Consider the following 18,561-nt stretch of genomic DNA (forward strand, 5'->3'; position numbering starts at 1 on the left):
TTAAAGGCTTATGAGAATATGAGTTTCAAGATGCCTAACAGGAAAGGTCTTCACAATCAGATTTAACGTCTATGTGAACTACAGCAGTTTATTCAGAGAGGTTGAATTTAAAATGTTTCTACTGGTTTTCAAGTCTTTGCTAATTTGAGACATATATACTATACATGCACTGGGGAACACCAGTTGAGCCAACAAGATCTTTGAAACCAGTACAAACTTTTTAAATGCAACCACTACATATGACAGAAAGACCGAGAAATAATATAAAATCATATGAGTAAAACATAAATTGCAAGGTATTCAAAGGTTTACACTACTCTTCCAAAGGGTTTCAGATTAAAACCAACAGAATTACATCTCTTTGGAAATTAAAGAGATTTGAAAGGTAGGAATTATTTTTTCACTGGAAAAGTGAACTACAAATGAGAGACAAAGTCCTTATTAGTATGAACATCTAATTTAGTTCAAATTTATCAGACTAAACCATTGTTTTGACAGCCTTCTGTATATATTATATCTTGTGAAAAGAAACCAATGCTGTTCTCTATGGCTAATTGTTTTGTCCATGCTTTAGCTAATCCTAACATTTTATATAGCAAACTTAGATACAAGCCCAGGAGTTTACTGAATAAAAAACGATTACCTACCTTTTTGTAACTGTTGTTCTTCGAGATGTGTTGTTCACGTCCATTACACATTCGGTGCGCGCACTGCATGCACGGATGTCGGAGACTTTTTCCCTCAGTGGCTCTCGTTGGGGCGGCAGGGGAGTCCCACCAGAGTGGCGCCTCCTGCTGGTGCATATATACCCCTGCCGACCCAACTCCCCTTCAGTTCCTTCTTGTTGGAGACTCTTGACAGAGGGGGAGAAGGGTGGGAAGTGTATTGAACGTGAACAACACATCTCGAAGAACAATAGTTCTTCCATTGTTCACGTCCATTACACATTAGGTGACTCACAAGCTTACCATAGGAGGAGGGTAGGAGTCATGGAACAACTGATTGAAGCACAGCCCTGCTGACCGCTGCATCTTCCCTGGCCTGTGATGGACTGCGTAGTGGGCTGTGAATGTGTGCACCGACGACCAGGTGGTCGCTTTACAGATCTCCTGGAGTGGAACCTGTGCCAGGAAAGCTGCTGAGGATGCTTGAGCCCTAGTCGAGTGAGCCAGGATTGCCGGGGCTGGCACCTTGGCAAGCTCATAGCACGTGCAGATGCAATCCACAATCCATGACGATATCCGCTGCGCCGAGACAGGGACTCCTTTCATCCTCTCTGCAATGGCGACAAACAACTGTGTCGACTTGCAGAAAGGTCTAGTTTGCTCCAGATAGAATGCCAGGGCCCTAGGGACATCTGGAGTATGTAGGCTACAGTGACTTGGGTCCGTGTGTGGTTTGGGAAAGAACACTTGCAAACAAATGTCGTGTCCCATGTGAAATTGAGAGACTACTTTAGGGAGGAATTTAGGGTGTGGCCTAAGTTGCATTTCGTCCTTATAAAAAAACTGTATAAGTGGGCTCTGAGATGAGGGCCCTCAACTTGGGCACTCTCCTTGTGGACGTAATGGCCACCAAAAACGCGACCTTCCAGGAGAGGTGAGTGAAAGAGCAAGTGGCTAGGGGCTCGAAAAGGGGTCCCATGAGCTTGGTCAGGACCACGTTAAGGTTCCAGGGAGGGACTGGAGGGTGTGAGCAAGGAAACACCCTCTCCAGCCCCTTGAGAAACCAGGCTACCATGGGGTTTGAAAACATAGAATGCCCCAACTCCCCTGGGTGGAATGCTGAAATGGCAGCCAGATGTACTCAAATTGAGGAGGGGGTGAGACCTTGATGTTTAAAGTGCAGCAGGTATTCCAGGATAACTGGAATGGAGGCCTGAAGTGGCTGTATATGTTTTGGTTCACACCTGCAGGAGAACCTCTTCCACTTAATGAGGTATGATGCCCTAGTGGAAGGTTTCCTACTCCTGAGGAGAATTTGTTGCATCTGAAGAGAGCACTGGCTCTCCGCTGTGTTCAGCCAGAGTTTCCACGCTATGAGATGCAGAGATTGCAGGTTCAGGTGAAGCAGGCACCTGCAGTCCACCCGATCTTGGTGCAGGGGCAGGGCAATCGGGTCGGCTACTAACAGCGGGGCCAACCTGGGACAATGAGAATCATTACCGCCTTGTCTCTGCGAACTTTGAGGAGAACTCTGTGGCTGAGCGGGAGTGGTGGAAAGGCATACTTTAGGCTCCCGCTCCAACGGACTGCGAAGGCATCTGCGACCAAGCGCGGACTGTGGTTTTGTAAAGAGCAAAACTGCAGGCATTGACTGTTGTCCCTGGTGGCAAAGAAGTCCATTTGGGGAAAATCCCCACTTCTGGAAGATCAATTACAAGACATTCGGTGTCATCGATCATTCGTGCATACCGTATGACCTGCTGAGGCGGTCCGCCAGCTCGTTCCGCTTCCGCAGGAGGTATGATGCTACGAGGTGTACTGAGCAAGCTATACAAAACTCCCATAGGAGAAGGGCCTCTTGGCATTGGGGAGAGGATCGGGCTCCGCCCTGCTTGTTAATGTAGAACATTGCGGTAGTGTTGTCTGTCAGAGCTGTCACGTTGTGATTTTCTAAAGCAGCGTGCAAGGTTTGGCAGACTAGGCGAACAGCCCTGAGCTCCTTTACACTGATGTGGAGCAACATTTCGTCCTTGGATCACAAGCCTTGCGTCCAAAGGTCCCCCAAGTGCGCTCCCCAGCCAAGGTCTGATGCGTCTGTTACCCGCATCAGAGTGGGTTGCGGTGTGGCGAAGGAGAACCCTTCGCAGACTACCTGCTGGTTGAGCCACCAGTGCAGGGAGTCCAACACCTGGGCAGGGATTGTCACTACAAGGTCTAAGGGATCTCTGCCTAGATGATATGACTGGGCTAGCCACAATTGCAAAGTCCTGAGCTGTAGCTGAGCATGTTTGACTATGTGGGTGCATGCCGCCATGTGTCCTAAGAGCTGCAGGCAGCATCTGGCCGTGGTTGTGAGGAACCTCAGCACTGAGTCTACGACATGCTGTGCGGAATAGGTCTAGACTTTTAGCCTCCTTGGCCTTAGAAGACGGGGCTTGCTGACCAAGTCGTTCCCATTCATTGTCCACTGAGATGATCAGCGAACAGGGGGCCGGGTGACAAAAGAGGAAGTTGTATCCCTTGGAAGGGGCAAAGTACTTCCGCTCTACGCCTTTTGCTGTTGGCGTGCTAGAGGCTGGGGTTTGCCAGACGTCTTGCAGTTGGACTGGATTGTCTTTATGAGCGGGAGTGCAATTCTGGAGGGGCCCCTGGGCCTTAAGATGTCCACCATAGGACCTCCTGCTCTACTGCTTCCTCTGCCTGTAGGCCCAAGTTCTGGGCTACCCTGTGGAGCAGCTCCTGGTGTGCTCTGTGGTCAATTGGAGGAGGCCCCGACACCATGGTGCCTGCCACGGCTTCATCTGGGGATGACAAAGAGGTGAGGGTCTTCTGCATCTCATCTTCCAGCCCTTCTTGTCCTTCCTCGCATGCTGAGGACTTCTCTGGGTCCTGCCTGACAGACTGCTTCCAGGACAGCGCCGGGCTCAGTGCCACTTCTGCTCTCCTGTGTTCCGGAGAAGCATCTGGTGGCCTGGATACCATGGCCTCCTTGGGCACAGAGTGGTGCTTGTGCGGGAACCGAGCTGGATAGCTGGATGCTGGATCTCGAGGCTCTGGAGGAAGGCCCCTGCTGTTGGTGATAGGCCCATAGTGTCCAAAAGGGCCACTGCCCTGGCAGGCCCCACTGGGGATGCCATGGGGCTTGGGGCTCCCTGCTTGCCGGTGGCCTGCAGGCATAGCTGGAGAGGCCTGAGTCCACCTCAGATTCCAAGGACGCCGACCTGGAAGGCCAAGGCGGTGCCATAGAACGGTGCCGCTGAGGGGCTGGAGAACAGCTCCTTGCTGACCGGGACCGGTACCGATACTCCCGGGACCAGGATCATTGGCTTCTGCTCAGGCCAGGGGACTTCGATCTTGTGTCGCCTCGGAGCCAGCACGGTGATGGCGCTGGGGAGCGGTGCCCTGGTGGGGCCAGTGTCATATGCTGACTGGGATCCGGTGCTCTTGAGTCCCGCTGGGTCAGGGGCAACTGGGAATCTGCAGAGGCCAAGCTCGACCGGGACTGATGCTGGGAGCGGTGCTGGGGTGGTGACCTCAATCAGCGCACCACTGCTGGCTTGCCTCTTGACGGCACTCTAGGAGACAGTGTCGGAGGCTTCTCTTTGGCAGGGAGAGGGCTTGCCGCCGATAACTGAATGAGGCCCTTTGCTGCCTCAAACGTGTCTGGTGTGGAGGGCTGTTCTAGGAGCTCCTCCAGCCCGTCCTCCATGCTCAAGGCGCTTAGCCCGGGGCTTAACTGGCTCTTCAGTGCCGGAGCCACCAGAGCCAGAGCATGTCCTGTGGCAGTGCTTCCCTTTTGAGCGCTTGTTTGCTTGGGCCGTGCCGGCTTCTTCTGCAGGGAGCATCCTCGGCTTGTAGGCTGGCCCTTTGACCATGCCGGTGAGGTTGAATGGTGCCAGGGTTTTTCTTGTTGCCTCAGTGTGGCATGCTTGCGGTGCCCCACCAGCGCCGAATCGCAAACTGACACCTACACTCCGCAATGAGGACGCTGGCGCTGAGGCTGGATGGCCCGAGGACGAAGGTTGCAGCACAGCCTCCATGAGTAGATGCTTGAGGAAAAAGTCTCTCTCTTTCATAGTACTTGGATTAAAGCCTTACAGATCTTGCAGCGGAGACAGGAGACAAGAGTTGTGGGGGTCACTAATCGGCATAGGCTTGTGGCATGTGGTGCAAGCCTTAAAGCCTTGGACCTGTGGCATTCCCCGCAGCCCAGGGCTGGTGCTGGAGACAACTTCCAATACCTAAACAAAGACAGTTTAACTATCTATTATTAAGAAGTGCTAACTACTGATAACTACTAACTACTGATCACTATGCTAAGGGACACTTGCAAGCGAGAGATAGAGAGCTGTTCCAACGCCACCACGGATAGTAAGAAGGAACTGAAGGGGGGTTGGGTCAGCAGTGAAATATATGCACCAGCATGAGGCGCCACTGTGGCAGAGCTCCCTTACCGCCCCAATGGGAGCCGCTAAGGGAAAAAGTTTCTAATGTCTGTGCATGCGGCACCTAATGTGTAATGTATGTGAACAATCACTTGAAGAACTGCTATTCAGAAAAGGAAACAAATGAGTTTCACTTGAAGATTTCCATTAAAGTGAAAAAATATTGAGAAATATGACAGATATTTTATTTTGTAACCACACCATGAAAATTATCATACAGTATATTGATCCATAAGACTGGAGCTACATAAGAATACATTACATAAAATGTGTTATAATTAACCAAAAATGACATTGGGCCAGATTCACCTTGGGTTTCTGCCAGCATAAACTCTGCCACACAAGTCCTTGGTGGTTGGAAAGACTATTATGGGTTGATGTCACTGAGGTGTAAACCACCTCAGCATCCATTACAGTGGGGAATTTATTTCTCATTTAAAATTGGAAATAAAAAAAAGATACAAGTTCATCAGATCCAATTTTAAATTAAATGTGTATATACAATAACAATGTACACAGAAAGCAAAAAATAAAAAGTGAGTCAAACACAATGTGGCCTGCCTATTCAAAGTACCAGAATGTCCTCCAAAGACAACAATACAATCACTAGTGGAAGCCTGGATAATAAATACTGAAAAGAATAATTTCATCAGGATAGTACAAAAATGAAATTATGATGGCAACCAGCATTGCATATGGCGATATTTTATTCTATTTGGAAAATTAAGTAGTAACGGGCTCTATACCTTTACTCATTCTATATACTGACAGGCTTCCACGTCTTCTTTTGATTATGTCCTGCCCTCTAGTTTCATTTGTGGATGTGTATGCTTTTGGCATGGCAGCCATTTGGAATTCATTTTATTTTATTTTCTATGGGAAGTATTAGGACTGCTTGTGTGTTGTTTTATTTACACATTTAGAGCCAGTTTAAACATTTTAAGGCTTTTTTAATTTTAATCTTGTGAATAAAAAGTCTCTGTGCAAAAGTTAAGTTTTCAAAAAAAGCAGGAGGGCTATTGGGAAACATGCTGCTTAAAATATGCCACATGCTCATCTCTCTCCTTACCACAGTTACTCAATCCTTCATGTTGACACATGGCTTTTGTCTTTTTAAACTAATTTTTTTAGGAAAACACATATGTAAATATGGCTATCTACAGTGACATTTTCCTCTGTGCTTTAAATATTTAGAAAGTCTTAAATTATTCTTTCAATGACAATAGCAGTTTTAGCAAAAAGGAGGAGGATATGTTTCTTCAGATAACAAAAGTGAAAAGGGCCAATCTTTGAATAGCTTCTCTTTTTAAACTTTCATTTTTATTGTAAAATTGCTCTTTAAATGAACATTTAATATATTAAGTTCTTATTTTTATCTTTGTTTTTCTAATCAATTAAAAATGCCAAGCTGGATACATTTTATTTTTAAACTTAAATTTTATTGTAAATGTGTTTTGCATATTGACATGATCTTATTTTTATCTTTGCCTATTAAGCATTTCAAAAGTTATGACTTGTGTCTTTTAAAATAACGCACATTTGTAAAGGGAGATATTATTTCTTCACAAATTACAAACTACAAACTATTTTTATAGGTTTTTTTTTCTTACTATGTCCTTTGTTTAAAGAAAAAAAAATGCTGAAATCTTTCTAACTGGGTTATGACAAAGGGGTACTCTGCTACAAAATGCTGCTTTCTTAGTGTTATGTTTACATCCAATATAAATATGTTTTGGTTTCAAATATGATATAATTTCCTTTGAAGATGCCTCTGTAATGTTTTTTTTTTAAAGGGCGAGGGGCTGTTGGAGTTTCTGGACCATTGCTTCTCTGAGAATATGAGTAAGGAAGGAAAGGAAATGCTCATTGAAAACTCTTGATTTACGCCGATCATGGGGAAAAATCTGGGAATAAATCATATGTGTAGGATGACAGCTGCTTTCACATACCAAAATATGCATGCTTGCACAAGAGGAACCTGGGAAAGGCTGTGGAGAAATAGAAAATAGAAAAAAGCTTGCATGCCTGTTGCCACATGTGCCCCAGTTAAGTTTGCTCCCTTTGAGGTTCCACAGTAAGCAGAAAAGGGTGACTTCTCCCTTCCAGTACTGCTGAGGAGTACATCATGGTGAACTCTGCTGACCATGATGCAGAGTAAATGGTCAGCAGAGTAAAACGGGTCAGAAATGTGGAAGGAAGGAGGCCCAGGTTAAGGGTGACCCTTCTGTGACTCCAGAATTTTTGGAATCGGGGAGAACATTTAGGAGTACTGAATTAGAAGAAGACCTAGTCTGACACATCACTGAGGCATTCTTTCCATCTTGAGAGTCCCTGTTGCTTTTCTATTTCATCCTCTGTGCTCGCTGGCCTTCTTGTGAGCCTTCAGCTATGGAGCTGCTGATATCTTGTAGTGCATGTAAACTAAAATATCACACCCAACACCTTATTCATTTGAAAGTCAATTAAATTTAAAGTTTTGGTGGCAACTCATCATTTTTATGCCAGAAAATAGTCAGATAAGACCTTGTCAAACGGGAGCTCTTACCCTGTGCAAGCCTCTGGAGGCAGAGAATTCTGGGACAGGTTTTTCTAGAAAGTACTGGATTCCACCTTCAAGTGGTGGAGAGGAAGAAAAACCCACCATGCAGACAGACAGGCACGAACAGAAAAAAAAAAGGGTGAGTTAGAACTTGTGAAATGAATATGGGAACATTTATGAAAATTCAACAGTTATTAGCATGGTAAGTTTGAGGGCAGCCACTTTTGTAAAACAGCAAGAGTTACCTTATTAAATGGGCAGTATGCCATGATATTTCATTTAAAAGAAAGCAAGGTAAAATTTTACAGTTTCTTGAGAAAGCTTGTGGAGGAAAACATATTTTATTGCTGAATATAACTCCACAAAATTTCCATTCATTGGCTGAATTTTTACACTTCGCACATTATTTCACAGCCACTTAATCCCACTGTTAGATCTGTGGGAAAGAAAGTTCCATTCAAGTAAAACAAGAGTCTGAAACAGAGAAAACAAAATCTAAACACACAAGAATGGAATGGAAATTTACATAGAAGAGAGATAAGAATCATCTTTTTGAAGCAAATAAAAGAGAACAGCAGTTGGCTGTTATGCTTCTTTATCCCCTTGAAGACAAGAAAGAAACCTTCACTAAAAAGAATGAAAACTTCAATTTTCTGTTCAAGCTTGAGCGAGTATGGCATTACACATTAACAATACATGCCCCTTTCCTCCAATGGGAATTTTCATTGGCAAAATGGTTTGAAAGATCTACGGCATCAAGAGAAACAACAGCATCTCCTACGGTAAGGAAGCATACCTCAAAGCTTAAGAAATGGAAATAAAAATAAATCACACTTTCAAAAATGTCTGTTGCTCAGTAAGTGGGCCAACGCATTAACATCGCCAAACCACCAGATGTATGTGTCTGTGTGACTCTTCCCTTCTCTATGCCAGTAGGAACTGACATCAAAACTTCAAAACCAGATAAATTTAAAACATATCAGTCATCTATAGTAAAAATAAAATAAACTATGCAAGTATTAATTTTTAGAATGTGTGTGTGTGGGGGGGGGGTATTTTCTGGAACCTGTTTTTGAACTGAACATATTCAAACTCAGAAAAATCTCTTTTAATAGGTAAGATACAGGAAAAACAGAAGTATACTAGACACACTGTTGGATTACCATATAACAATTAACTCCACCTCTTTATCTATTTACTTTTTCCTATTTTTTAAACCTACAGCTTCCAGTTTACAATACCTACTGTTAAAATTCTGCATGTGTGTCCCTGGTTTGAACAAGGTCCAATTTTACACACATTATATTTCTCACCCCACCTCACCTTCAGGTACTCCTTTTCTTCTCAACTCCTAAATGGTGGACAATGAACTCGCATTCTCCAGACCTGTGATACGAAATCTTACCTTGACAAACCACAACTTACCTAGCCAGTACCCTAAGTCATGGGTGAGTCACTCCTTTGCAAGATTCTTCAGGACAATACTATCCCAAAACTAGTCAAATCTTTTCAGTACTCAACATGGCCAACCATAAGACATTACTGTCTCATCTGATAAACGTAGAAGGGCCCAGGATAATGTGTTAAAATGGTTTCAGTCTTTCCTGGGGAGTCACACTCAACAAGCTGTAATAAGAAATTGCACTTCCACTACTAGACCTCTTATGTGTAGAGTCCAACAGGGATCAACTCTTTTACCAGTCCTATCCAACATCTACATGAACTGGTCACACAACATGGACTCAAAAATCAGCAATATGCAGATGACACATCGCTTCATCTATCATTCCCCACTTATGACTATATCACTACCCGAAGATGGCCAGTTCTTGGATGAGATCAGCTCATGGATGAAGAAGAGCTGGTTGAAGCTGAACCCGAATGAGACAGAGGCAATATTGGTGGAACAGTCTCCTCTGATTAAAGGTACACACCCCACAATTGGTTAATTCAGTCTGTAGCTTAGGAGTGCTCCTGAATTCCTCACTAATAAAGAGCTCTCATACAGCAGTGCTTTCTACAGTCTCCAACTGGCTAAGAGACTCCAGCCAAACAATGACTTAGCCTCAGGTATTCATGCCCTCATTAACTCTCAGCTGGACTACAGCAATGTAACATATCTGGTAGCACTTAGAAAATTCCAACTGCTATAGAACACTAGTACATCTCCTCAGCAACACTGGCTATTGTGAACATATCAAACCTGTCCTCTGCTCCCTACTCTGCCTTCCCTTAGACTATCAAATCAAGTTCAAGGTCAGACAGAGCCCTTCTCCCCAGACCACTGTTCCTCATTCTTCCCCACAAGGCAGAGTCTCAGTGCATCCCCCCATTCCCTCCTCCTTCCCATGGCAGGGCCTCTGTGAGTTTGTCTACACAGCAAAGAAAAGCCCACGTCTGGTCTATGCCAGCTGACTTGGGCTCATGGGTCTCGGGCTCAAGGTTCTCGGGCTGCAAGGCTGTTTCATTACTTTGTAGACTTCAGGACTCAGACCCTGCAGGGTGGTAAGGTCCCAGGGCTTGGGCTAACGCTCAAGTCCAGAAATCTACAGAGCAGTGAAAAAGACCCTTAGCCCAAGCCCTGCAAGCCTGAGTCAGCTAGCACGGGCCAGCCACGGGTTTTTCTTTGCTGTTTAGACATATCCTGTGTGCACCCGTTTCTCCCTCCTCAATTCCATTCCTCCCCAATCACATATCCCTATCTTCCTCAATCTCTGCTTTCTCCTCCCCATCTCCATCTCCATTCCCCACCCCCAAGGGCTCCACTTTCTCCTCCTCACCTCCACTCCCCTTATGCTTGGTCCCTGCTTCCTCACCCACCTACCCAGTTCTTCCCTCTGGGTCCCTGATTCCATCATCATGCCAAACCTTCCCATCTCCTTGTGGGTCACTTCTTTGTCACTCCCAGTCACACACTTCCCTCCCTCTGGGTCCCAGCTTCTCTTCCTCGTTCAATCACCAAGTCCTCTTCCCCCACTAACCCCATGTCCCTGCTTCTTTCACCACTATTACAGTACCCCAGCCCTCTCTGAGTCTCAACTTCCTCCCCGACCTGTGGGACTCTGCTTTCCCTGTCATCCCTCCAGTCCCTGCTGCTCTCTCTCCATGTTCACTGTTCCCCTCTCTTCCTCCAGTCCCCCTTTCTCAAAATCACTCCACTTCCCCTGACCCTGGATCCCCAGATCCCACTCCAAACCCTTCCTGGTTTATGTTAAGAGTTCAAGATACTGACAAATCTCCCTGTACCGAGAGTTAAGCTATTGCCTCTGATATACGAGAGTTAAGCTATTGCCTCTGATATATGTCGGCAGCAGAGGCAGATGAGAGATTCTTCTGCTTGCAGCAGCAATCTGCGAATCAGGCTTTTCCACTGGTCCAATGTGCTCTAAAAATCAACAGACTTGTGCCCACTGATGCTTAGAACAACTGCTGAAATTTTAGAATTGATCAGGCTGAGGTTGGCTTAATGAGGACCCAGCTGGCCCTTATAAGAGGGCTGGGGCCAGAAGCCAGAGACAGACTCTCTCTAGCTTTGAGAGGGAGGGACCTGGCTGCAGGGAGCTGAGAGAAGATACCTGGAGTGGAGCAGGGTTGGGGGAAGGCCAAGGGAGCTGGGGAGCTCAGGCGTGGAAACCCCCCAGGCTGTGGCCTAGTGGAAAGCCAATTAGGTCCTGGGGGTGCAGGGGGCAGCCCACAGGTAGGCAGAGGCAGCAGGTCCAAACTCCCTTGCGTATGATGAGTGACTTTTACAATGCAGTCTGCCCCAGTGAGCGGGGGCTAGATGGTGACTGGCAGTAGCCCATGACCGAGGTAAGGTGGGGATAGAGGATTGGGGGTTCCACTGGGTGGGGAGACTGTGGGGGTATTGCCAGGGTGCAGCACTCCAAAGACAAGGGGCTCCAGGTCCTGGGAGGGACACAGTGAATAATGGCAGTGGGACACTGGCCTGCAGAGGGCGCTCCGAAGGCTAGAAATGCTAATTTCCTGAGACGATCAGCAGGAGGTGCTGCAGTAGTGAGTTATGCACCACAACATACAGACAGAGAAATCTTATTGAGCTGAGTGTTAGACTTCACTTTGCACAGCCAGTGAGGGCAAAGTTTTTGTGTGCAGGAGACCAACTTCCTGGGGGCTGGCCCAAGACCGTGGAATGAACTCCCACAGAAACTAAGACTATCACAAACCTCAGCACCTTCTGTTCTAACTGCAAAGGTGACTTCTTTGACCTACTTCTTTCTGACAAACATATGGCAACAAGTATACCTACAGAATGGAGCAAGCGGTGCATACTATTCCACTGGTGCTGGTAATCCAAGGGTACCCAAGTAATCCAGGGTACTCACCAGTACCACCAGTACCACTATAAATGTCTATGCTCGCTTGACAAGCACTTCTCCACAATCTGTCTTGAGGATATTACAGCTAGAATGGTTGAGAAAATTAGGGCAAAACTTAGCCTATCACCATACACAGACCTGTTCAACCACCCAAGAGCACACTTTTCATTAAGGCACCTGCTTTGGGCCCTCTTGCCTTGCCCAGATTTCTCTGTGATATCATTGTGGCATGAGGAACAGTCAGCACATGACATCAAAAACTGACCCTGACTATGCATGTACCCAGCTCTGATTTGCCATGCTGCTCATGGGCCCTTCTGAACAGATTTCAAATGGACCAGGGTCAACGTGAGCCAGTGTTCACACCTGGGGCCAATGAGAGGCTGTGGCCAAAGACCGACAATATCACACATCACTGACAACTGCCTTCTGACCAGATTTGATGGTGATCTGAGGGCTCTCCACTTTGCTCATGAGGCTGACACAAATTGGCTTTGGCAAGCTCCGTATCCAAGAAGAAGAACTGATATCATGTCAGTTTTGACTTATCATAGGTGTCATTTTTCTTGAGGTTAATAATAAACGTAGGTATAATTAAACTACAGTATCAAGATATCAGAATCTACCTTATTATGGTCAATACAACTAAGAATTTTATGGAATTTTATCTAATCTCAATTAGTGTTAGAACAGAAAATACCTTTAACAAGGTCTGTTTGTGGCTTTCTCGCTTCTTCTCTTCTTCTTTTCTTGCTGCAACAGAGGCCATGCGCCTTTCTTCTTCCTAGATGAAGAAATAAAATCAACTTTACTAAAGCAGGAGTAACCTATGGAAAATGTAATTGACAAGCTTGTAAATTCTGATGTTTGAAAGGCAAATATATCTTCAGTGGTCTATTCACCAAAGGGTGACATGCAGGCACTACTAAACATGGCTTGGTAACACTCCTATTTCTATCTTTATCTGACAATTTCCAAAGCTAACACTTCTATTCATGATGTGAACCTGAATGCTGTGTGCTGTAACGTTTTTGGTGTAGAAATGTAAAGCTTTCTGTGTTCTAAATAAATAGTGTTAGTTATTCATTGAAATGTTTTAATAAGTAAAATATACTCCCTCTGACACTTAGTGTTCACACAATTAATTTTTATACCAAGAATTTATAGTAGTTTTGTAGTTTAAAGGTGATCTGAAAAGGGAGAGAAAAAATGAACGTTACCTTTGTTGCTTCTTTAGAATATATAGAGAGCTTGAAAGTTTATCTTGTTTAAAAAAAAATTCTGTTTGGTTTTTACATTCAAAATTCAGATAATGGAAAATTGGAGCAGTGGTTAATTTATATTTACTTAAAGAACTTATATAACTGAAAGGAGCATCAGTGTTTAGCTGGACTGTTTGAAACTCTGCTGTGGTTTTATTAAAAAAACACAAATATTTTTCTTACTAAGGTTTAAAAATATTTTTACATATACTGAAATATTTATTATTATTTTTATTAGCACACACTTATTTCAATGACTTGCATTTTAAATGAAGCATACCTCTGTAAAACATTGAGCACATCCACATCTTCAATTAAGGTCTTACAGCTCACAAAACATGTTGTGAGAATGACTGCACCACAGCTAAAGTGGGGTAGAGTTTGTCTGGGGTTTACCCAAGGAATGGAGCGGGCAGGGGGGAGATGGAGGTCAGAAACTGCTGTAAAAAAGGTGTTCGGTGGTCAGCTTTCCACAAGTGACTCCCACCCTCTGCCCCCTGGAATGTGCATAAAGGTATGAAATCTGGGTGGGGCAAGTCTCTGCTATACGCAGCGAGGAAGCATCCACCTTCAATTAAGGTGTTACAGCTCACAAAACATGCTGTGAGAACTACCAGTGGATCCCCAAGAAAACCCAAGGAAGGTTAGACTTGACCTTCCTGATTTTTCTAAGCTGAAAAATAAATAGAAAAACCAAACAAACAGAACAAAACAAAAAACAATGCCAAACAAATAAACAAACCAAACCCTTTATAAAATATTTCAGGGTTTTCCCCCTATACCATAATGAAGCAAAAAAGAGGCAAAAGCCCAGATCTATAAAGTCTTTTGTCTTTAAGTATGAGAACAGTAAAAACGAAGATCTACTTTTATTACTTTGGGCTTTCGATTTTCTGTCCTGGTTCTTTCCAGTAATTTATTTTCAACAATATATAGCACATCCTCTAATCTTAGCAAGCTGCAGCAATTGTGTGAAGTTTCTTTGAGTGCTGATTCTTGTTCTAATATAGTTCTATCAATGTAATACAATAAGCCAAATTGAAGGGAAAAAGAGATTAGGGTTTTTGTGTTTATATAATTATTAAACAACTTTCCTCTTGGTTATCTATTATCACATATTGAGTAATTTTAATGCTATCACCCTGATATATACAGAACTGTCTATATAGTCATAACACATTTGAATATTGTTTAGAACATTATTTATTAACATTTTACAAATGAAACAAAATAAATAGTTAATCAATCTCTGTAATCTAGACCACATTTCTGGGATAAACACTTCATGCATGCAGTAACAGTAAACAATAAGATTTTTCTAGAAAGGCTCCAGTTTTCCTCAGGCCCTCTGTCCAGGCACACAGGCCAAACAAAGAGAACAATTTCTCAAAGTTAAGTAGGAATTTATCCCAACTATTTCAGGCTGTGCCGTACTATACATTGTGAGTAAGAATAAAAGAGGTTAGGGAGCCAGTTAGCCAATGCCAAGAAAAACAAACAATTAGACAACTTAAGAGACTCAGATACTTAAAAAAACTGCTACTCAAACAGGGGTGCCATGGGGGGGGGGGAGAGCAGGGGAAGGTTCCAGCCCCCTGAGTTTCATACCACAAGCTGGGAGAGACGTTGCTCACTCCACTCCCCTCCTCCTCACCAGTCAGGAGTAGTCGCTCCCCTCACCTCACTGGCCTATTATTTGCTCAGCAAAAAGAATGCAGAGGTATATCTGTCAGAGCCAATAGCAGAACTAGTAGCTTCTGCTGCACGTTTTCATTCCTGAAACAAACATGCTCAAGGAGTGGTGGGGAGAAGGAAGCTCTGAAGCTCCATGCTTTGGTCGGAAGATGCTTGCTACAGATTTCATCATGATCTGCCCCTCACCTTCACATGTCTGAGACACCCTGGCACCCACATATTCATCACTGTCATATAATTAGGATATATTTTGCACAAAGCATGCCTCATTCTAAAAGTCTTGACCTGCCAGACATTAATATCTCTTTGGATCACATATGCTATCATTGTATGTGAAGTTATGATATGTATGTGCTACTAAAACATGTCGTGAGGTTGAGAACAGTCACAAGCAGCCTTTCAGGTACAATGATAAAAAAGGCCAAACCATGTTAATGGCTTATTGAGGAAATGCACACAAGCAGAAGGATTACCCCAGGAACTGTGCACAACAGAAACCTATCAGAGACAGCACTACACAATGGGAACCGTTTGACCCAGGTTACAGCAAAAGAGCTTTCCTGCAAGTTGGAAGAAGATATAAAAGGGGAAAATGACATCATGACTGGACCTCTCTCCCCCTACACTACCACACCTGAAAGTACCAGAGGAAAAAGACTGAACAGTGGAGGGCCTAGATTTTAAGTGTCTTTGGGCAATTAATGCAGTAGAAATCTGGCAACCCTAAATACACATATCTAAAATGAAGTTCGACAAGTCATGTTCATTTTGCTGATTTCTCCCAACCTGTTCCTACAAATCCCATAATCCACTTTCTCATGGCACTCTTCACTTCAGGGGGAAATTTATTAGTTCATGGTGCCAGTTCTTTAGTTGAAACAGTCCCGCATGTACACACACACTGCTGGAGGTTGAAAGAATTCCGCTTTTCAGATGTGGTTTTCTGTTCTAAATTTACACATAATCTTAAAATATAGCTTTAATTGGTGTTTGTATATATTTTTTCTTTCAGGGCTGTCGATAAATCGTGTGAGTTAACTGTGATTAATCACACTGTTAAACAATAGAATACCAATTGAAATTTAAATATTTTTGGATGTTTTCTACATTTTCAAATATATCAATTTCAATTACAACACAGAATACAAAGTGTACATTGCCCACTTTACCATTTTGTTTGTCATTTTTAATAAAAAATAATATATTTTTCAATTCACCTCATGCAAGTACTGTGATGCAATCTCTTTATCATGAAAAAACTCTCAAATGTAGGTTTTTTTGTTACATAACTGCGCTCAAAAACCAAACAAACAATGTAAACTTTAGAGCCTACAAGTTCACTCAGTCCTCCTTGTTCAGCTGATCGCTAAGAGAAACAAGTTATTTTACATTTACAGGCGATAATACTGCCCACTTCTTAATTACTGAGTCAATTGGAAGTGAGAACAGGCATTCGTATGGCACCATTGTAGCTGGCATTGCAAGATATTTACGTGCTAGATGCATATGCTAAAGATTCATATGCTTCTTCATGCTTCGGCCATGGTTCCAGAGGACACTCATTAAAAAAACATGCTTTAATTAAATTTGTCACTTAACTCCTTGGGGAGAATTGTATGTCTCCTGCTCTTTTTATCTGCATTCTGCCATATATTTCATGTGATAGCAGTCTCAGATGATGACCCAGCACATGTTGTTTGTGTTAAGAACACTCTCATTGCAAATTTGACATAATGCAAAGAAGGTACCAATGTGAAATTTCTAAAGATAGCTACAGCACTGGTCCCAAGGTTTAAGACTCTTAAGTGCCTTCCAAAATCAGAGAGGGATGAGGTGTGGAGCTTGCTTGCAGAAGTCTTAAAAGAGCAACACTCTGATGCAGAAACTACAGAACTCGAACCACCAAAAAAGAAAATCAACCTTCTTCTAGTGGCATCTGATTCAGACAATGAAAATGAACATGCATCAGTCTACACTGCTTTGGATCATTATCAGAAAGAACTCGCCATCAGCATGGATGCAGGTCTCTGGAATAGTGGTTGAAGCATGAAAGGATATATGAATCTTTAGTGCATCTGGAATGTAAATATCTTGAGACACTGGCTACAACAGTGCCATACAAATGTCTGTTCTCACTTTCAGGTGATGTAATTAAGAAGCAGGCAGCAACAAATGGATATAAACTGGACAATAGGAAGTTTAGACTTGAAGTTAGATGAAGGTTTCTAACCATTAGAGGAGTGAAGTTCTGGAACAGCCTTCCAAGGGGAGTAGTGGGGGCAAAAGACATATCTGGCCTCAAGACTAAGCTTGATAAGTTTATGGAGGGGATGGTATGATAGGATACCCTAATTTTGGTAATTAATTGATCTTCGATTATTAGCAGGTAAATAGGCCCAATGGTCTGTGATGGGATGTTAGATGGGGTGGGATCTGAGTTGCTACAGAGAATTCTTTCCTGGGTGCTGGCTGGCGAGTCTTGCCCACATGCTCAGGGTTTATCTGATTGCCACATTTGGGGTCAGGAAGGAATTTTCCTCCAGGGAAGATTAGCAGAGGCTAAGGAAGGCTAAGAGGCTAAGGTTTTTCACCTTCCTCTGCAGCAGGGCCGGTGCAACCATTTAGGCGACCTAGGGAGTTTGGGGGCGCCATTTTCCACTAGGATTTAGGGGGCGCCATTTTCTTCAGCAGTGACTGTGGCGGCCAGATCTTCGGCTGCCCTGGACACCCCCGGCATTTAGGCAGAGGGAGCTGGGGGCAGGGGAGTGCGGGACAGGCCGCCTGCAGCAAGTAAGGGGGGCAGCATGCAGGGGAACTCCCCGCCCCAGCTCACTTCTGCCCCTCCTCCTCCCCGAGCACGCCATGGTTGGTTTACTTCTCCCACCTCCCAGGTTTGCGGCGCCAATCAGTTTAGGTGTGACAAGCCTGGGAGGCAGGAGAAGTGAAGCAGCCACAGTGTGCTCGGGGAGGAGGAGGGGCAGGGGTGAGATGTGGCAGGGGCGTGCCTCAGGGCGGAGGGTGAGGAGCTGCCGCAAGGAGGGGCGCCTCAGGGTGGAGGGGGGAGCTACCGCAGGGGAGGTGCCTCAGGGGGGAGGGCGCAAGGTGGAAGTTTCGTCTAGGGCGCGAAACATCCTTGCACCGGCCCTGCTCTGCAGCATGGGGCACATGTCACTTGCTGGAGGATTCTCTGCACCTTGAGGTCTTTAAACCACGATTTAAGGACTTCAATAACTCAGACATAGGTTAGGGGTTTGTTACAGGAGTGAGTGGGTGAGATTTTGTGGCCTGTGTTGTGCAGGAGGTCAGACTAGATGACCATAGTGGTCCCTTCTGACCTTAAGTCTATGAATCTATTATATTCTGCAAATGTAAACAAACTTGTTTGTCTGAGCGATTGGCTGAACAAGGAGGAGGACTGATTGGACTTGTAGCCTCTAAAGTTTTACATTGTTTTATTTTTGAATGCAGGGGTTTTTTGTACATAATTCTACATTTGTAAGTTCAACATTAATGATAAAGAGATTGCACTACAGTACTTGTATTAAGTGAACTGAAAACTATTTCTTTTGTTTTTTACAGTGCAAATATATGTAATAAAATTGAGTACTCTACACTTCG

The 18,561-nt window shown here is 44.2% G+C and overlaps 1 protein-coding gene across 1 annotated transcript in view; it reads right to left on the bottom strand.

Moving 5' to 3' along the window:
* The window catches only part of LRRC49 (leucine rich repeat containing 49), a 138,060-nt gene that overhangs the window by 36,289 nt on the left and 83,210 nt on the right, over positions 1–18,561 (bottom strand). The window contains 1 exon segment of the mRNA XM_030578382.1: positions 12,687–12,770. Within this exon segment, the coding sequence (XP_030434242.1) occupies positions 12,687–12,770 (84 nt within the window).

This window comes from Gopherus evgoodei, chromosome 10 (genome assembly GCF_007399415.2).
Source record: "Gopherus evgoodei ecotype Sinaloan lineage chromosome 10, rGopEvg1_v1.p, whole genome shotgun sequence".
Lineage (NCBI taxonomy): Eukaryota > Metazoa > Chordata > Testudines > Testudinidae > Gopherus > Gopherus evgoodei.